This window comes from Rousettus aegyptiacus, unplaced genomic scaffold, assembly GCF_014176215.1.
Source record: "Rousettus aegyptiacus isolate mRouAeg1 unplaced genomic scaffold, mRouAeg1.p scaffold_m13_p_14, whole genome shotgun sequence".
Taxonomy (NCBI): domain Eukaryota; kingdom Metazoa; phylum Chordata; class Mammalia; order Chiroptera; family Pteropodidae; genus Rousettus; species Rousettus aegyptiacus.
The window spans coordinates 50,851,268-50,871,557 of NW_023416289.1; the positions used below are offsets into that span (position 1 = coordinate 50,851,268).

Sequence of the window (20,290 nt, forward strand, 5' to 3'; positions counted from 1 at the left end):
TGAACCTGCTGATGATGAGTAATTTGTCTGGTAATTACTAGGTTATTTTTGAAGTTTTGAGTAGTGTCTAGTAAATTTCTAAAGGTGTAAACAATCTTCAGAAAGAGGGGGAAAGGTGAGATCTTGCAGGCCTCAGGTCAGAACGTCCTCCATGTTCCAAGTCTCCCTTCCCCCAGCCCGGTCATAATCCTTCTGGATAAAAGTCTCTCCTTAACAAACGAAAAGTGAGAAATACTCTGCGCAAATGTGATATTTCTACAGAATATTTTCTAATGCCTTAAGTAATTATTAGTACCTTTTCTTACCGATAGGGAACTTATTTTAAATTATATATTTTATAGATTTTGTTCTGATAATCCTCTACAAAAAAAACTGGTCTCTTGAACTTCAAAAAGAAAAAAAAGTCACATTGGAGGGATTCAATCCCAAAAATGAGAACGAACAAAACCAGAAACCCAGAAGGAAGAACCTCCAGAATGACGAACCTGTATCATGTGGTCTTCGCTTGTGATTTCAACTGCTTCTTGGCTTTTCTCTAACGCAGCGAATACTGAGTTACAAGCCCTTTGTGGGTAAGAGAAAAGTACTGATTAATGTAAATGCTACAAAATCTCATTCACTCTAGGGGCATTACATTAACTTATCTACATGCTTTTTGTCTAATTATTAAGGTAACTGATGCTATATCAAAAAAGGAGGGAAAAAACAGTAAACAGCATGAAGAGATAAACACTACTACTTGGGATCATGACCATGCACAATTCGGTACAGTCTGAGGACCAGTGGACCAGCGTGACACACACGCCAGGGTTCAAATCACAACCCTTCACTGGCTGTGAGACCCTGAGCAGGGGATGTGAGCCTCCCTTCTCCCCAGCTGGAATCCTCGAGAGGACTACAAGAGAGAATACACAGCCTGGCAGGAAGGAGGCAGTCAGACATCTGTAGCTATTAGCTTAAATAAACTCTTGTCACAAAGTCAGGATCATCATGACCCCAACTCTGTCCCCTGCTTTCTTCATGCGGCCTTACATCACGGGCACTCTCCCATGTCCTCAGCATTCGAAAACACTTTTCAATTACACAAGTAACAAAGGTTTGTTGAAAAAAGTTAGAAAATATAAAAATAAATGAGATACCTCAGCATAACAGCAGGACAGCTATAATCAAAAAGACAGTAACGCGTGTTGGTGAGGAATACTCCTGCATGGCTGGAAGGAATGCAAAATGGTGCAGGCCCCTTGGAAAACCATCTGGCAGGTCCTCAAACTGTTTAACACAGTTACCATGCGACCCAACAACTTTACTCCTAGGTATATACTCAAAGGAAATGAAAATGTATGTCCCCTCAAAAACTTATAGCCCAAAGTGGAAACAACTCAAATGTCCATCGACTGGCAAACAAATGAATTAACTGTAGTATAGCCATATAATGGAATGTTATGCAGACATAAAAAGAAATTAAGTCCCGATACACATGGATGAACCTTGAAAACATTATGCTAAGGCAAAGAAGCCACTCGCAAAGAACCACGTATTGTATGATTCTATTTATGTGAAATGACGAGAACAGGTGAATCCACAGAGATAGGAATTGGTTGGCTAGGCGTGAGGGTTGATGAAAATATTCTAAAATTGTGGCAACGGATCCTCAATTCTGTCATTACACTCAATGCCATTGAACTGTGCATTTGAAACAGGTGAACTGTACAGAATGTGAAAGACATCCCAATAAAGTCATTTAAAAATATATGAGGTCAAATCATTGGAAATCCCAATATTTCGACATATCAATTGGTGTTTCAGGAAATTTCCTGTGTAGATATTTATGTAATATATACATATATTTGTGTAATATATATTTATGAAAATAGAATCTTACTCTACAGTTGTATAATCTGCCTGCCTTATCGAACAATATACATCAATATCTTTCTATAGTGACAATTACAGTTCTTAATCATTACTTTTAATAACTATATTAATATTCTGTTATAACATTATACCATAATTTATTCAAAAAATCCCCCATGACTGGACATTTAGGTTATTTCCAGTTTTTTTCTTCTATGTATCTCAGAAGATGAAGAAAAGCAACTACCTACTTGTCCATAAAATGCAGAGATGATATTTTAAAAATTAACAATCATGATGCTTTTTCACATTATTCCTGGTATTACTAACCTGTCTCACTAAATAAGAAAGCATCTTGGCTAATAAAAATCGGCCCTTATTTCTTGGCATATAAAATCAAGAGATGATAGGGTAATTATGCTTCAATAAAGTTGTTCTTTAAAAAAAATGAGACGTTCCACCTCTGATTATAACAAATTTAGAAGAGACAGATCTGTGAGAAGCCCTATTGGTTTTATCATTCGGTTATCCTTTCTGCAGATCTGGTAAATAAAAAATGGTATATTATTTTCATTTCTTTGATTACTGGTGAAGCTGAACATATTTTCACATTCACTGGCCATTTGTATCTACTATGAACTGCTCTGCTCGATCCTGTCCTTTTTTATTTTTTTCTACTGAGTGTCTCCATTTTCCGACTGATTCATCAAAGCTCTTGACATATTTAGGATATTCACTGGTCTGTCCTATATGTTACAAATATATGTTTCCTAGTTTAGTTGTCTAAATTTTTAACATTATTTAAATTTTTTTAAACTGTAGAAAGACTTTAACATTTTTATGTTGTCTAATCTGATTCTCTTCCTTTATGGAATCTGGGTTTTACGTCAGGCTGAGTTTAAAAAAGAATGCATCATCAGATTACATATGCTCCCTTATATTTTTAGTACCTACGTGGCCCTACTTTCTAACAATAAGTCTTTAACTCACTGGAGTTTATCTGGGGGTTGTGTGTGAGATTGGGCTATAACTTAACTTTCCTTCCAAATAGTTAACCAATTGTCACAGTTCTGTTCATTGAAGAGTCTGCCATTGCTTGTAGTGATTTAAATTGACATATTAATTGTATGCTAAATTCTTAAATATTTGTCTATTTCTAGACTTTATATTCTAGTTCACTGATCTAGCTGTAACACAAAGTCGCTTGTTATAGCTTTTTAGTGCATTTTAATATCTGGCAGAACAAGTCTCTCTTTCTCCCAATTCTCCAGCCCACATATTTTCCTAGCTCCCTCTATAATGGACATCTCCCTTTGGCTGTCGGCTGGTACAGAGAGAACGAAGCAGGGCATGTTGATGGATGAGGACAGAGGGATAAGCGGCAGTGGACAGACTAGCGAGAGCCATGTAGGCCACATTTTAGAGTTTGGATCTTATTTCGAAGGCAGTGGAGTGGGGGACAGGGCGGGGGAGCTGCAGAACAGAAACGCGAATGGGATTATGGGTTACTGAGGTACGGAGAACGGACACAGAGGAGTTGAGAGGAGATGTAAGGAACGGCCAGTTTCACAGTCCAGGTACTAGAACACAGCAGCCTCAAGTGGACATACTCCACAGACACTCAGGAGGCACAGCCAACAGGACTGGCGAGTGAGCCAGGGAGGCGTGAAAGAGACACAAGGGTTCGCTCTAGGCTCTCAAGGTGGGTGATACTCAGAGTTCGCTAAACTAAGGCATTCAGGAAGACAAGGTCAGAAGTTAGTAAATTTAGGGATGGAGGGGGAACAATGGTTACAATGTTGAAAATGTGGTTTACACCTTACAGGACAGCCTTTGCCGTTTGCTACTTGGAAGACCTTCACTGTCTGCTGGTTGACCTCCTGGGCTCAGGTTCCACATCCTGACTAGACAGAAACAGCTCTTCCATCCCCCCCGCTCCACAGTGCCACTCCACTCCCGGGGCGGGCAGCCTGATCCCCTGTGCTGGCGCTGCAGCCAGGACAACAGGTCTGGAGTGAGGAACGAGGCAGGCCCTGGGACAAGCGTCCACCTCACAGTTCCATGCAAACTCGGGTGACGAAGAGGAGCGCTTCTGAAAGCCTTGGCGCCTTGAGCCATGCCTGCTCAGCACTCGCCTGTCACCTTCCGCTGCACCTCAGTGGACTGTGGGAACTGCCCTCACTGCTCGGGGAGCCCTGTGCCTGCCCGCACTCGCCCCCACTCGTCTGATAAGCCAGGTTTGACTCTTATGCAGACAGAATAATTTCATCCTCTCTATGACTCTAGGAAAGGAAATGTGAGAGAACAGAGACCACCCAAGGAAGAAGCCTAGGGTGACAGAGAGTAGCTGACTTCTTTTTTCTTCTGCCAATCTCATGTAATTTTAGTAATTTTTCTACTTTTCTTGCTCAGCAAGGAACTAGCTTTCCATTTATATCACTTCAAAAAAAAACAAAAAACAAAAAAGAAAAACAAAAACCTGTTTATTAAGACCAAATGATACGGTGCTTATCGTAGAGAAAAAAATATGTCACCTACCAAAGAAAACCAATGTTAATAGGTTGGGGGGATTTGTGTGTAAAACAAATGTTTTTTTTTTTTTCCTTAAGAAATAAAACAGATAATTCAGTATGTGACTTTTGTACCCTGCTTTCTCATTTCCTATTATTTTGGAGTCCCATCTTCAGATTTGAGTCTCGAGTTACGAACTTGACCATCTACCCGTTAGGCACCCAGGCAGACTCCAATAGTCCACATGAGGAAAGGAGCCACCAGCCACCCCATCCCATTTTAGCAGGAGGTCAGTTCCCCCAAAAGGCTGCCACCCACGACCACTGCCCCGTGAGGGTGGGGGCCTCCCAGAGGTGGCAGAATCACCTGAGTTTCAGCTGCGATCGCACCTCTCCAAACTCCAGCTGGAGCAGCTCGTTGTAACAGGCCATGAGGCTGGGGTTCTCCACATACCTCTACAAACAAAAAGGGGTCTGTGGATAAGCAACTGTGCACCTTTAAGAGATCACATCCAGCAACAAAAATAATTCTTTTCAACAGACTTCTCAATTTGGTAACTGAAATCTAAAAAAAATACTTTTAACTTTAATGATGAATGGGAAAGAAGAATGGATATTTGTGGGTACTGAATTAATTTTTTAAAAAAAAACAGGGCTTAAGAATGCTCTTCTTTCAGGGCCTTAAGGTAAGAGGATTCGGTTGCAGAGGCTAGAATCTGGAGAAAGACCAAATTTACCAACTAGAGTCCTATTGACATTAATTTTCAGAGCACATTCACTTATTCAAGAGCCATCCAGTGTTCTCTTTAAAGTTTTACGAGCTCACAGTAAGCAAAAACACACCTGCATTTTTCTTTGCACGTGAATTTCACGGATAATCCCCTGCTCAAGCAACATTTTCCTACACTAACCTCTCACTACGGCTCAACTAAACAAAAAGGTTACTCTCCAGAGGAGAGGGGCACTCTCTGCCCACTGCCCTCGATGTGGGGTCAGATGAAGCCATGACATTGCTTTATCACTGCCTCCTCTGGCAGGCCTTGAAGACACCTAAGACTGGCTAAGACCGTCTAGAATTTAAATAGTGAGCTATTATTAAAATTTCTCTTTTGGTATGTTCCTTCTATTAGGAGATAGGCCAAATATATTTCAGTGTATGTTTTTCATTTAGGCCTAATATTTATACATAGATAGATAAAACATTTTCTTTCTATGTCATGTTATATAATTATCTATATAACACATACATACCTGTGTATGTATGTACACCGAGAAAAAATGCGATCGCATGCACGTGGCAGGTTCACTGTTCACCACCTGTCCTTACCACTTCGTCCTCCCTCATCTTATAGTTCCTGTCCCGGCCCACTTGTTGTATGGCTGGAGTCCTCTTTCAGTTATTCTCCTCAGACCAGCCTCTGAGGAAAAGAGATCTCTGAATTTTACATATATCCCCAAAGGAAGCTCTTCTGCACTGGCAGGTGAACAATAACGTGGCCGGGGTAGGATTCTCAGGTCACGGTGCTTTCCGCGCTGCCATCTCTAGAACGGTCATGGCTGTTTTACGCAGCGACTGTGTGTCCATATTTACCCCCATATTCACCATCTTCTTGCTTGTCATTTCTTCCTGCATTTCAGGCCTTCCACCTGGAATTTCCCTTCTCTGTCTGAGGTGCATCCCTCAGAATATCCTTTGAGGATCTGCCAGTTACAAACTCTCTCGGTTTTACTATTTCCAGAAGTCTTTATTTCATCCTCATTTCTGAAAGATATTTGTGTTGGCATAACATTCTAGGTTGGCAGTTATTTTATCACATTGAAAATATTATTTCACTGTTTTCTATTCTCTGTTCATCACTGCTGAGAAGCTAGCTTTTAATCTGTCATTCTTTTGAAGGTAATCTTTTTCTCCAGCTGATGTTAGGATCTTCTCTCTGTTTTTCTTTTGCTATGGCCTGTTATGTTCTCATTGAATCTACTTTGAATTTGTTGGGATTTTTGAGTCTGTGGACCAGTCCTTCATCGGTTCTGGAAAATGCTCTACAAATATCACCTGCCAGTCTCTCCCCTGTCCTCTGGAACTTCAGTTAGAGATATGCTAAGCCTCCACACTCTAGCTCCACGTTTCTTAGCCTCTCTAACCCATTTTCTAGCATTGCATCCCTGTGCTACATACTGGATAGTTTATTTTGACCTACTGGATAGTTCCTTTTGACCTACTAAATTTTAAGATTTTTGTTCTGCTTAAAATCTGCTATATCACTTTTTATCACTTCCTATTCCTTGCAGATATTTCCAAGTTTGTCTTTTATTTCTTTCTGTATAACAAGCATAACCACTTTAAATGCACGTCTGATTACTGTAGTACGAGGAGCAGGAGGGTCTGCTTCTGCCGTCTCCCCACTAGCTCTCACTTGCGATGCCTTTTTTCCCGTGGACTAGTTAGCTGTGACTGAGTGCATCCTGCTGCCCATGGACAATTATTCATGTTGATTCTCTGACGCCAGAGATGAAAGGTCTTCCCCTGGGGAGGACCTGTACTGGTTTCCGCGGGTACCTGGGAACCCTACCACCCAGATCCCTTGAAACTAAATTTGCGGCTTGAGGTTTCTTAACTACCTCATTGATATGAATTGGAACTACGAATCTCTCCAAGGGCCAGCTGTACATAGGTTCCCTCCACCATGATTCCCAAGGCTCACTGGCAACCAGCTGACCAAAGCCTTTAGCCTTTTGGCTCAGGAGAAACCAAGTGTTTGGAGCTGGGGCTGAAGAGAAGGGAGCCATGTTTGGGTTATCTTATTTCCAGAATCCTTGAGCTGGTTTAAAGGTTACGGATATACAAGTAAGCATTATAACAACACATTCTATCATACTCATATTATAGCACACTCAGCAGGTTTTGAGAGCCTAAGAAAGCGAGGTGTTGTAGATTATTAGATTACCAGATTATGAAGTTAAATCAAAATGTAATAACATGGCACAAAAACAAATTTTTTTCTTCAAATTAATTCAGAACCTTTGCAGGTTCTGAACTGAAATAAAATTCTTTCTCATGCTGAATTATACGTGTGTAACAAAAAAAATGGTACATACTCTTGTGAAGCCAGCAGCAATGAGGGGCATTACAGATGACTCTTCTCTATCCGCCCTTCAAACGAACATAGTAAATGGTTAGAGCTTTTATTGATTTATTTATTCCCTGATTTACGTTAATACTATGACTGTCCTATAATGAGTTCTTTTCATTGAATTAGGGTAATATACAAATCAAAGCATAAAGTTAAAAAGTTTCTATTTTAGTTTCACATGTAGCTTTTTGGCAGCATATATTAATACCTGAAATACAGAGGTTAAACTAACAGCCAGAATACAGGAGTAACCATACTATCTGACATGTAAACATTTTAATTTAAACTAAATTCTTTCCTATTTTCTTCTACTGCTAGTTTATTTTTAAAAATTCTAGCAGGAGTGTAACGCGGGGAAAGAGGATCAATACTATGGTGATAGAGGGAAACTGGAGTTTGGCAGTGAGCATGATACGGATGTCAAACTATAATGTTGTACACCCCTAACTTATATAATGTTATAAACTGATATTACTTCAATAAAAACAAATAAATAATTCTTAAAAATTCCTTTTCCCTCCAAAGCTCAGAAAAATACTTTGAAAGACAGAGAAAAAGTTCTCCTATCTATAAAAATATATAAGCTAAATACCATTTATTGGAATACTGCTCTTCTCACATATTTTTATCCCTTCCTTACTTTCACTTTAAGTATGAAATATAAGATTTCCTCCATTTATGCGTAATTCAGATCTTTGCAGGTATTTGGAGTTAGAAGGCCCTAGGAAGATACCCCTGGAAAACATTCCTGTTTTCAAGATGGAACGCTCTAGTGGTTTGCCTGTTTCTAAAATAAAAGACAGTCCAAAATCACAAGCCCAAGCACAAGAGTACAAAGTCCTGCCATGAAGTTATCTGGTGAAGCAAAAGAAAATAAGAAAGAATAAAGAAGACAAGGTCAAACTAAAAAGCAGTCATAGCCCATGACTCTGTTAAGAACAAGCATCACATTGACACCTAAATTTCTCAATCAATCAATCAATCAATCAATCAATGGAAAAAGAAAGCTTACCTGCGTACTACACCAATAATAACCGTGTTTTCTGAAAATTTTGATGATCGAATCGACCTATTACAAAAACAAATTTTAAAATAAATTAAAAACAATTTTTTAAAAAATAAATACACTTAGATAATTTTGCTAGAGCAATGAAAGTTGGGAGAGCAAAAGTTCCTTCATGCTCTGCATTCACCTTCTCAGCTGCTTGAACTTTCTCTCTTTTGGGGACAAACTCCTCATCAGTGGACCGTGGCGACCCTAACAGTAAGCTGGGTGCCTGTAACCGCTAAGGTGATGCGCCTTCCACTTGTTCTGATCTTTGTTAGCCTCGTTGTTTCAGGGGGACAATTCTCCCTCCCTTGGGCTTATGTGAGAACGGTCGCCTTTCTCTCCCAACTAAAGGGGATGCACGTCTATGTGTGCTGGGACAATGATGGCCGTGATGCCAGGGGAAGGAAGAGCCCGAGGTCACCTCTCCACTGTATTCTAAGCAGTACTAGCAAAGAAGAGCCCCTAGGTAGAAGGTAGGCAAAAAGAAACAATTAAAATTCAAAACTATAAAAGTGCAAGGTATTTCAGTCCAAAAGAAGGGAATCAACACCTGACAGAAGGAGTCGGGTCTCCCCAGAGAGGGAGTTCAACTCTCCAGAGAGGCAGCTCTCAGGGGAGCCTGGGGAATGGAAACCTGTTAAGAGATCAGAGAGGGCAGAAGTGACCCTGACACAGAGGAGCAGGAGAAGGAAAGGAACGCTGCGCTGGGGACTGCAACAGCTGTGGAATCATTTAAGGCTGCGGGGAGAAGACGGGACTCTCCAGAGGAGACTAGGTAGGCCACAGGATGGGGAGAAGCTCAGCCCCTGGACCAAAGGGATGCCGACTCCCTGGGAGGGGACTTCAGAAGGAGGGGAATGGAGGGGACCACACCCAGACCGCCCAGCCAAGTCAGAGGTGTGCTGGCTGCTGGACGTGTCCAGGATGGGACAGAGGAGAGCGGACACCTACCGCCTTGCTTCAGTTCTGTTAGTTCAAGAACTAGAACCACATCTGAACCACAAAACACAGAAAACGATTGGCTATTTCTCAATTCCCCCAAAGATGGTAAACAATACAGCCAAGAGCGAAATTAATTCATCATATACAGGGACGGAGAAGCCGCTCTAGGGACCAGGCAGTCTCTCCCGTGAGTCCCGTGGCTCCCGCCCCACCCCCAACATTTCTGCTTTCGCCAGCGTCTGCTCCACTCCTCCAGCATCCATCGGCTTCTGCTTTCCAGAGGATGCCAACCCAAAGGGCACTGCATGGAAGAGCCCTCCCACAGGTCGCCACACAGCTCGCCCACCGGGTGCCAATTCCCAGCCCCACCATGTCTCCCTAACCAGAGAAGGGGCCATGGGAAGGGATGTTTCAGTTTTGGTGGGTGACTGGCATGGCAGGCAATCACACAGACAAGGCCAGTTCACTTTTAAAACCTTCTGGCTAATAATTAGCCAAACACTAATCTTAAAAAGGGAAAGAGAGACACAGACTCACAAGTGGTATTTCCATGAACTCTTAGGACATTGTACTTGTTCTTGTACTTATATTTCGATCGCACCACAAATATTTAGAGAGAGAAAAGGCAAATTTAAGTATGCAGCCAGGCATCCCAAACTAGCTCCCATTAGAAGAAAAACAGACATCTGAGTGGTGTGACATCAAAGCAGGCGAGCATACAGGCGAGCTCGGTAGGTAGCTGCAGGTGACCTACTCAGGGTATGGAATGAGAGCCCTGGGCTAAGGACAGAGTGGCAGGGAAGACCACATTTCCCTGGAGACGAGTCGACCCCACGCAGGAGGTCTGGCACTATGGGAAAAGGTGGAGGTACACTTGACTTTTTCTGGTCCATAAGACGGAACAACTGGCCAGGAAATAGTAACAGCAGAAACCTGGGCTGAAGAATGACACCCTTTCCTTTAGAATTCATAAAAACTAAGAAAAAAAATGACTTGGCATCATCAAAGTGTACACTAGGCACTACAAACAATGCACATTCACCTAATATTAGAAAACAATTTTCAAACATTTGGAAAAATCATAACTTGTTGCAGTAAGTGACAGTTGCAGGTGACAGTTGTGGTTAATTCCATATTAGGTTTCACCTTAACCCTTAATGATTCTCATTCATATTTTCCTACCATTTTAAGCAAAGGAAAGCAAAATAAAAGAGATAAAGAGCAGACCTAGAAATAATGATGTCCTAATCTAATGTCTTGTTAACTTTACATGCATGGAAGGCAACTTAAAGGACAGTGAATTTAAATTAACGCACTTCTGGGCTGCCTTACTGTCACAAATGCCAGTGGGACCATTTAGGCCCGAGTCTCAGGCTTACCTGCACAGTGCCTCTGCGTCCAGCTGTCGGGGGTTTCTGTGGTCGATGATGATGATGTCATGATGTTTGGCCAGGAAACAGGCAAGGACAGCCTGAGCCTCCTTAGTAACTGTACACTTAAACCCTGCCTTTTCACACGCCCTGCAGAATCCATTACACTGGTTATCTTCTTTGGTAAACACTAAAAGTACCTGGATCAAAAAAGCGTAAACATTTTTTTTGAAAAAAGTTGGTAGAATTTCATTTCTTAACAAGCTACAGAAAACTCCCCAGTGTTCCAAGGCAAGTACACAGACGTGGACATAATCTGCTGACCTAAATCCTCCCCCTACACATAACTCAGGGACGTTATCACTTTTGCTCCCGGAAATCAGTGCTATTCTGTCTGTCCTTAGTCTGGAAGTCCGAGTGCATAGATCACAAACTTCTTTTGCCAATAAATCCACTGGTAGACTCAACAAAGTCTTGATCAAGCACTTTATCTTGAAACTAAGTTATAGCACACGAATATTTATTTTAGTTAACAGTAAGTTAATTAGGTAAGTCCTTAGATGGCAAATGCTAATATCTCAAACTCATAGGATAATGTATTTAAATGTTTTGACTCAAGATTTTATGTAATTCTTCCATGTTAAAAAATTTACTTTGATTATAAGAGAGGAGATTTAAAGTAGAGCAAAATGTTACCCTTCAAAACCTGTCAGTTTAAGGGACACAGGACAGTACCAAGTACAAGAGGCAGTGTTTATGCCTCTGCCCGGGATGATGCTGGCTGTCCCTGTGCTTGGCCCAGATCAGGTGAGGTCTGGATCTGCTGCTTCTCACCTACTCAGCCGGGCTCCCCAGCTAGACCCAGTTCAGGAGCGCACTGCTCCACTCCCTCTGGACCTAGGCCTACACATGGGGGCCACAGGTACGGGAGAGGTGGAGCAACCTGTGAGAAAGAGGCTATACGGCCACCAGAAGCCCTGTCTCTAAATGCTTAGTTCCCTTAAGTTTTCCCATGTGCACAAATACCACAAATCCAAAGAACTGCCATCCCTTTCCACATTTAAAAAAAATGTTCATAGCGGACGTGCGTTTGTGTGCAGGAAACATCAAACAAGTTTGGAGCTAAATTTCAATTGGTTATTTTCTCTAACATTTTGGATTAAACAATTTATATATATTTTCTCTCTGATAGAGCTGATTCAGGAACATAAGGAAGAACATGCTTTTACTTTTTTATACTGGAAAAATTTTAAACTATAGAAAAGTTGTAAATGACAATGGATGCTTGTATACCCTTCTTCTAGTTTCATCAATTGTTAACATTTGGCCACCTTTGCTCTTTCCCCGTCTCCCTCCCTACACACACACACACACACACACACACACACACACACACACTATCTCTCTCTCTCTTTCTCTCTCTCTCTCTCTCTCTGACTGCTGAACTTTTAAAGTAGGATGCAGATATTTCTTCATCTCTATATACCTCAATGTGCATTTCTAAGAAAAGTACATTCTCTCATATAATTATAGTACAAATATAGTACAAATTATCTAAAACAGAAGACTATTCTAAATGTATAACTTTAGGCCTTCTCCCTCTGACCCTTTAAAGAAAATCAACATGTGGAAATTACAGCATGGTTTATTATTACCTGGAGTTGATCCGGATGGAATTTCATGGGGCCAAATTGCACATCAGCTACTGCTACCTGTAAGAAAAAGATTCGCTTAACTATATATATTTTAAAGCTCGCTGAAAATTTTCTCTCTAATCAGAGCCATAGATGAAACTGAAATTTCTATTCCAGAGAAAAATTTCATGAAGTACATGGTTCTTAGACAGAGGAGCCCTAGGGGTCTCCTTATAACCCTGGAAAAGGTGGGGAGCGGGGGGGGGGGGGTGGAAACGAAACGAATGGGATCTCGCGTCTTCTTTTCCTACCTCTGTGTGACTTTAAGTGAACTACTCAACCTCCCTTAGCCTCAATTTCTCGTTTGTTCCAAAGATTAAATGAGATTACAATGCACAGAGTTTCAGAAGATGAGATGCTGAACGAACCCTGCCTACTGCCATCTTTCCCCTGACAAACAACGAAAGCTTACACCTGGAATGGCACATAAATATGAAATCCTGCAGTCAGAACCGTAGCACCTAGAAGCCAAAAAAAATAGTTGGCACTTCCATTTTACAGAAGAGCATAGTGCTATATCAATAAATGCTATTTGAGAGCTTTACTCTAAAAGGCACAAAGATAAAGACCATGTTATATAACCAGACCCCAATAAGCAGTAATCATCATAGCGCCAAAGGAGGGCTGGGCGTACACCAGTCACTGCGCTCAGGGCTGAACACAGGGCCCCTCGCCACATCTTCACAGCAACATGGTGAGAGTTCACAGCTGGAAAATTGAGTTTCCCAGGACCTTGTTTAAGGCCGCAGAGCCGGTCCCTGGCAGCCGGCAATCCACAGACCGGTCCATTCAGTTCTACAGCCTGAGCAGTGTGCCTGCTGCACCACGGAGCCCAGAGCCCGAGGGAAGAAGTCCAGCCCCCAGCGATGAAGCCTGGCACTGGGTCACGACCCCAAGGGAGACACACATCTTGCAATTTCCCCAGAAACAGCGTGTAAGTGTTGAAGGCATTCCTCCCCTCCCAAGCCGGGGCCTCCGGGCCTCCGAGTGATGGATGGGATGAGCATACACCTGCAACACGGCAGCAGCCGAACTGGATCTGCGAGCCTTCCCACAACACACTGCCCCTCTACTGCCCACCTCCAACCTCTCCCTCAGGAAGGGCCCACCCTACAGCAAGCACGGAACAAAAGCTGCTCTGTTGTGGGAAGTCCTCGTGGGTTTCTAAGCTGATGTCTATTAACTGTGAGACACTGGCTGTTTCTGATTTGCTTTGTAGCGGTTTCATCTCAGGAGCAGTAGGGGAAAAACAGGGGTCACTACTATTCCAGATCTCAAGCTGAGGAGGAGGACTCTGCTGCAGGGTGGGAGGGGGAGAACAGACTCCAGGGCACACGCTGCCCTCCCACTCCCCCGAGCGGGGAGTGGTGTAGCTACAGGCCAGCCTTAAAGGGGAGATCTGGTCCACACAATCATCATATTCCCACAGAGCATGAAGAAGGACGGTAAGAGGCACTGAGAGGGACCGCTCTCAAGGATGAGTTTTTTGTTGGTTTTCACAAAGTTTGAATCAAAGAATGAATGAAAGAACAAGGAATAATACAGGTCTACTGCTTGGAGAATACAGTGGCCCTACCAGGAAAAAGAAAGAGAAGGAAAATCATTTTGTTAGTTTCCTGCACTGTCGGGGCAGGAGGGCCACTGCTCCTCCACAAGATAATGAAGTGGGCGGTCAGCCCGTGGGTCCTCTACACGAGCGGGGTCTGTGGCCTCTGACAAGGGAGACTCATGAAATTCGTTATGAAGGGTCAAGCGGATAAAAAATAAGGTCTGAAAGGACAAAAAGAAAATATTTATGAATAGTGTAAAAACAAATGATATACTAGGTCACAAAGAAAACCTTAAAACATTTCTAACGGTAAAATGCATACAGGTTTCTTCAATCACATGCAATCAAAGCAGAAATTAAAAACATACATTTAAAGAAAATCAAGAAAAATACTGCCTCCATAGAAATTTTAAAAATATTAACTTACATAATTGTTGTATGCAAGGGAAATGCAAACTATACCTATAGGTTACTTGAAACATGGTAAAAATGAGAATATCATGTAATAAAGACTTACAGGACACTGCTAAATTTTACTAGAGGCAAAATTCAGTTTTAAATCTTTTTGTCATAAAATAAGAATTAAGCAAATAAGCTTTCAACTCACTCACTAAGCCTGAGAAAGTCAACGGCACACACTTAAGAAAACCAGGAAGAGTAAAATAAGGTTAAAGGCAATAATTAATAAAATTTTTAAATATTAAAGACTAGCATGAATTTTAAAAACACAGATATGTGTGTGCACATAGGTTGATCAGAAGCTGAGGGACAAGATAAAACTGTGGCTGGCTCAGGGCCAGAGCCTCGCCCCTCCTGGGAAAACAAATGTGGACACCGTCTATCCCAACAGGGTGAAATAACTTTAACAGATGAAAGAAGCATAACTTCATATCTCAGCTTATAAAAACGACTCACCACTACACTAATTTTAAGAAACAAAAGAAGCCATAGGTTCATTTTTTTAAGGATTATGAATTCTGCCTTCATATAACTTTAGTGATATCATTTTTAAAAATTTCTGTTTCAGCAATTCTATTTCACCACTAAACACTTTATTTACTTAACAAGATTGCATTTTAACCTTTACATCCTGTCTACGGGGTATATCCGGCTCTCAGGACCTCTGTCCAGCAGTGTCCCAGCAGAGCCCGACAACTATTTACCACGGCCCCCCCAAAATAACCACCGCCAGGAAATCTGATGACATTACTCAGTGAGCGGACGTCAGCATTGGGCCCTCAAAGAGTAAACAAGTTCCCAGTGGCTCCTGCTCCGGGTAGGGGATCAGAAATCCTGGAATTCTTGTATTTGTTCTTTCTTTGTGTATGAAAATCTGAATCAAACTGATCTAATGCTTCGGGTCACAGGCCTCTTAATAATATTTTTTCACATTTACATTTAGAAGGGAATAGTTATTTCCAAATCGGTTTTAATAACACAGCTTTGATTTAATCTTTCAGCTTCAAAAGCAGCTGATATTTTTAGGTAATATAGAATCACAGCATGCTCATGGATTACTATGGGTAATTATGCAAATTTTTGAGTTTACCCTTTTGGATTTTTAAGCATTTATGTATTTATTAAGATTCACTGTTTTAAAAAGGTTGTAAAATTAGGATATTAGATAAGGATAATGTCTACTTGTATTGTAATATTTTAAAATGATTTTTTTATAAATATGGCTGCAAGAACATATAGCAAATTCTTATTAGAAGCTTTGATGAACCACATACCAAATTTCTTTTGTTTGCCTAACTGACCTAATATCATCTACATGTGACTCTAGAAGCAAAGTTACCAGGTTATGAATCTTGATCACGGGTGGCGGTGGGAGAAGAGATATATAATTCCAACCTGTCTAAAGTTTCTCCTCCCCTGACTCTCCCTATTCCCTGCCTGCTTTGATTTTTCCTCTGTAGCTCTTAGTCACCATTTGCGACACTACTTAATTATTTATCTTTATTGTCTGTCCCTCTCACCAGGGATTTAACTGCTTTATACAGTGCTATATTCCCAATACCCAAAACAGTGGCACATGGCAGGCATTCAAAAAAATATTTTTGAATGAATGTTGTTACTCAATAGCTAATCTCTTTGAACCAATCATTTACCTAGAAATCATACTCACTCCAGCTTATCCATATACATTGTATTATACAGCACTTCCAGTTTTCAGGATATTTTCATATATATTTTATTTCATAAAGGAACATAAAGGAATTTTATGAGAAGTCTAAGCATTCGGAACCATAAAATAATCATGTGATCTCTCTCTTTCCTACATCTTTTTATTAGAACCAGAAAGTTATACCGGGATTGATTTACATTAATTGAATATAAACCTATATAGAAAAGAATTATAGTAAAAAAAATAAACCATATTTTGTCCTGAACCACAATGTCCCCCCTAGGCTTTCCCTGTACACCCAGTGGCCATCGTGTGTGTGTGTGTGTGTGTGTGTGTGTCTGTCTGTCTGTCTCTCTCTCGGCAAAGAATGGTCATTTGATCAAAGGGACACAGCCTAGACAAGAGTCAGAAGACACTAGTTCTTAGGTGGGAAGAGTCAAAAGCAGTCCAGATATGTGCAGACCACCCAATACTATGTTATAAGCCAGGCACGGAGCCAGGTGCTGGGAATGCAAAGAACCAGTGCTGAACCCTGGCTGGAAAACATGAAGCATTTTTTAACAGAGGAGGAAGTTGCCTAGGATGTGCTAAGTACTTTGCTTCCAATCATATTCAAATACAATTTGGCTCTGACTCTATGAGTTAGGTGAGCTCATTAACTCCATCCTATCCATGAAGAAACTGCGGCTCAGAGCAGCATGTTTCACAGCTGGTAGGTGGCAATGGTGGGGAACGGACCTAATTCTCAGGCATTTAATTTCCATGATCTTTTCATGCGCCATTGAGAAAGGCCTAAAATGGCCTGCCTCTTCCCTGTGTCTAGCTGAAATAAGCCCAAGAAGCAGGAAAGCAGCATTTGCTCATTCGACAGATCTTTGCTGAGCACCCACTACGTGTGAAATGGTTTCCTACGCACTGGGCACTCAACAGAGAAGAAAGATAATATCTCTACTCAACAGAGAGAAACAAGAATCAAAGTGGAGGAAGGTCCCTCTGAGGTGGCAATGTGGAAGGCGACATCTAAATGAGAGAAGGAGCCGGCCATAAAGGAAGCGGAGGAAGGAGCACCGGGCGGTGGGAACTGGGGTGCACTGCAGCAAAGTGGGGGCAGAGCTAGGCAGGAGTGTAAGATGCTGAGCGCTCCAAGCCAAGTCAAGAAACTTGGGTTTCATGAAAAGCCACTAAAGAGTTTTATACAAGGAAGTGATTCTGACCTGATTTTAATGTTTTCAAAAGATCCCTTTGGCTACCTGTGGAGAATGGACAGTGGGAAGATGAAAATGGAGGCAAGGAGGCCAGTAAGGGAGCCTCCACAGCATTCCAAGTGACAGAGGGTGGCAGCTTGGCCCAGCAGTTTCCATGGCGGTGAGCAGATGGGTTGGGGGCGTGTCTTGGAGGCACAGTGATCAGGACTTGCTGACGGTGGGCGGGGGCGGGACATCATCAAACCCACGGATTCGGATTCGGAGCCCAGAGCTCTGGTGCGTGAAGCGCAGCTCTGCACCAGCGGTGCGTGGGAACCTGGGCCTGCTTGGTCCTTTCCAGATCCACCCACAAGATGGCACCATGATCTCCCATGAGGCACAGCTTCTAAGCGCTTTCCTGGTCCTTCCCCAAGAGCAAGCAAAGTAGTCCATGTACCCACCTCCACCGTACTCGTCTTTTTCTCCCCTCACCTGTTCCTAATTTCCCCTTCAGTCAATTTAAACAGCAAATAATTACAAGGAGCCTGTTATATGTTACCCTAACTTCAACATCAAAATCGAGTCACACACTAGGGTAAAACCGTCCACGTTCTTCTTCCCCAAACCCACAGTGTTGGGCAAAAAGTGGTGTCGGGATTAACTGAGCTATCGCAAGAGTAGTTTTAGGTTTAACAGTGAGATTGAGAGGGAGATACAGAGATTTCCCTTGTACCCCCACCTCGCACACGCACAGCCGTCCCCGCAACATCACTCCCCAGAATGGTGCGTTTTACCAAGGGTGAAGCGACACTGACACATCACGACCACCCCGAATCCATGTGTTATTTTACAATTCGCTCTTCGTGTATACTTTCTATGGGTTTGGACAAAAATACAATGAAACATCTGTCGTTAAAATATCGCGAAGAGTATTTTCAAAGCCCGAGGAATCCTCTGTGCTCTGCTTGCGCATCTCCCGCCAACCCCCACACCCCTGCCAACCACTGATCCTTTTACTGACTCCAGAGTTTGGCCTTTTCCAGAATGTCATACAGTGAGAATCACAGTTAGTAGACTTTTCGAATTGTCTTCTTTCACTTAGTGATATGCATTTGAGGTTCCTCCATATTGATAGCACATTTCTCCTTAGTGCTGAATAATATTCCATTGTCCAGGCAGACTAAGTTTATTTATGTATTCACCTACTGAAAGACATCTTGGTGGCTTCCAAGTTTTACCAATTATGAATATAAGGGCTATAAACATCCTTGTGTGGGTTTTTGTGTGAATATAAGTTTTCAACTACTTAGGGTAAATACTAAGGAAAGCAATTACTAGATCAGATGATAAGAATATGTAAGAAACTGCCAAACTGTCTTCCACGAACTGTTATCCACATAGATCATGTCATCTGTGGATAAAAACGGTTTCATGTCTTCCTTCGCAATCTGTATGCCTTTTATTTCCTTTTTTTTTTTTTTTTTTTTTTTTTTTTTGGCTTATTGCATTGGCAAGGACTTCTAGTAAGATGTTAAAAAGGAGTGGTGAGGAGGGGGGAGCATCACTGATCTGTACCTGATCTTAGTGGGAAAGCTTTGTATTTCTCACCATTAAGTATGATGTTAACTGTAGGGGGTTTGTTTGGTTTTTTTTAAAGCAACTTTTTAAAAATTAATTAATTGTTTTTATGGTGACATTGGTTAACAAAATCCAGTAAGTTTAACATTAAGGATATATATATTTACAGTGTTCACCTCCCATAGTCAGATTTCTTTCTGTCACCACATATTTGACCCCCTTTACCCCACTACCTCCCTCCTTTTCCCTCCCCCCTCCCCTCTGGTAACCACTAGTCTATTGTCCATGTTATGCGTAGTTGCAGGGAGGTGATGGCAATGTGGGACAGGAGTAAAATGAATCTTAAAAACATATGCTAAGTGAAAAAAGTAAGAAACAGAATGAGAAACAGAATGAAACTTATATAAATACAATACTATTTACATAAGTTAAAAATACATAGGCACATAACAATATATACTTTATAATAATACATAAAAACAAAACAATGCGCATTGAACACATCGGAATGGTTACCTCTGGTAGACAGGGAAGGAAAGAGAGAGGAGAATCAGATAAAAATAAACCAAACAACAAAAAAGAGAGGAACCTTGGAAGGTAGGCAAAGATTTCTTAAACACAGGAAGCACTAACCAGAAAGGAAAATATTAATAAATTATATTTTTAAGTTAAGAGCTTCTGTTTATCAGAAGACCCTTGTAAAGGAATGAAAAGGTAAGTCACAGAATGAGACAGAAGATATTTGCCAAATATGTAACTGATAAAGGACTCAGATCCATAATATATAAAAAATGCCTGAAGATCAATAAGAAAAAAACCAGGGCACCTGACTGATAGCCTTGCACAGGCAGCTGAGGCCAGCACGCTAAGGACTGAGGATGGCTGAGTCCTCTGCACTGGAGTTCAACTAGCAAAACAGACTGAGCTCATCGACAATGTTTTAGTTTTAACAATTTTATAAGAATGTGTGTACACAGGAAATCTGAACAGATATTTTGAGTTTTATAAAACATATAAACAAATGTCACAGCTAAAGTCTTTCCTATTGTAACAGAGTTCTTGAGAGAAAAAGGAAAAAGAAGCATCTGCATCTACAATCTGTGTATCTACAGGGGGAAATAAGTTACTTATGCAACTACTACACAGTGGGCAGCTTTGTTTCCATAGAGATTATGACACAACTGATTTAGGCCTTAAATTAGAAGATTCCGATTTGAATTGAGAAATGATCTTTTTGTCTAAATGAATAGTGTATTCAGTGTGAAAAAAGCTCTGCACATCTGCTGATATCATTTCCTC

General features: G+C 41.4%; 1 protein-coding gene across 4 annotated transcripts in view; it reads right to left on the bottom strand.

Annotated features, from left to right (window-relative positions):
* Nucleotides 1-20,290, bottom strand: part of PDE8A (phosphodiesterase 8A) — a 109,788-nt gene that overhangs the window by 33,211 nt on the left and 56,287 nt on the right. For all 4 annotated transcript variants that reach the window (XM_016135419.2, XM_016135415.2, XM_016135417.2 and 1 more), the window contains exons 2-7: nucleotides 12,514-12,570; nucleotides 10,868-11,058; nucleotides 8,508-8,564; nucleotides 7,461-7,515; nucleotides 4,732-4,820; nucleotides 486-564 (exon numbers count right to left, since the gene is read on the bottom strand). In XM_016135419.2, coding sequence (XP_015990905.2) covers nucleotides 486-564; nucleotides 4,732-4,820; nucleotides 7,461-7,515; nucleotides 8,508-8,564; nucleotides 10,868-11,058; nucleotides 12,514-12,540 — 498 coding nt within the window. In that variant the 5' untranslated portion in view covers nucleotides 12,541-12,570. The remainder of the gene's footprint in view (nucleotides 1-485; nucleotides 565-4,731; nucleotides 4,821-7,460; nucleotides 7,516-8,507; nucleotides 8,565-10,867; nucleotides 11,059-12,513; nucleotides 12,571-20,290) is intronic.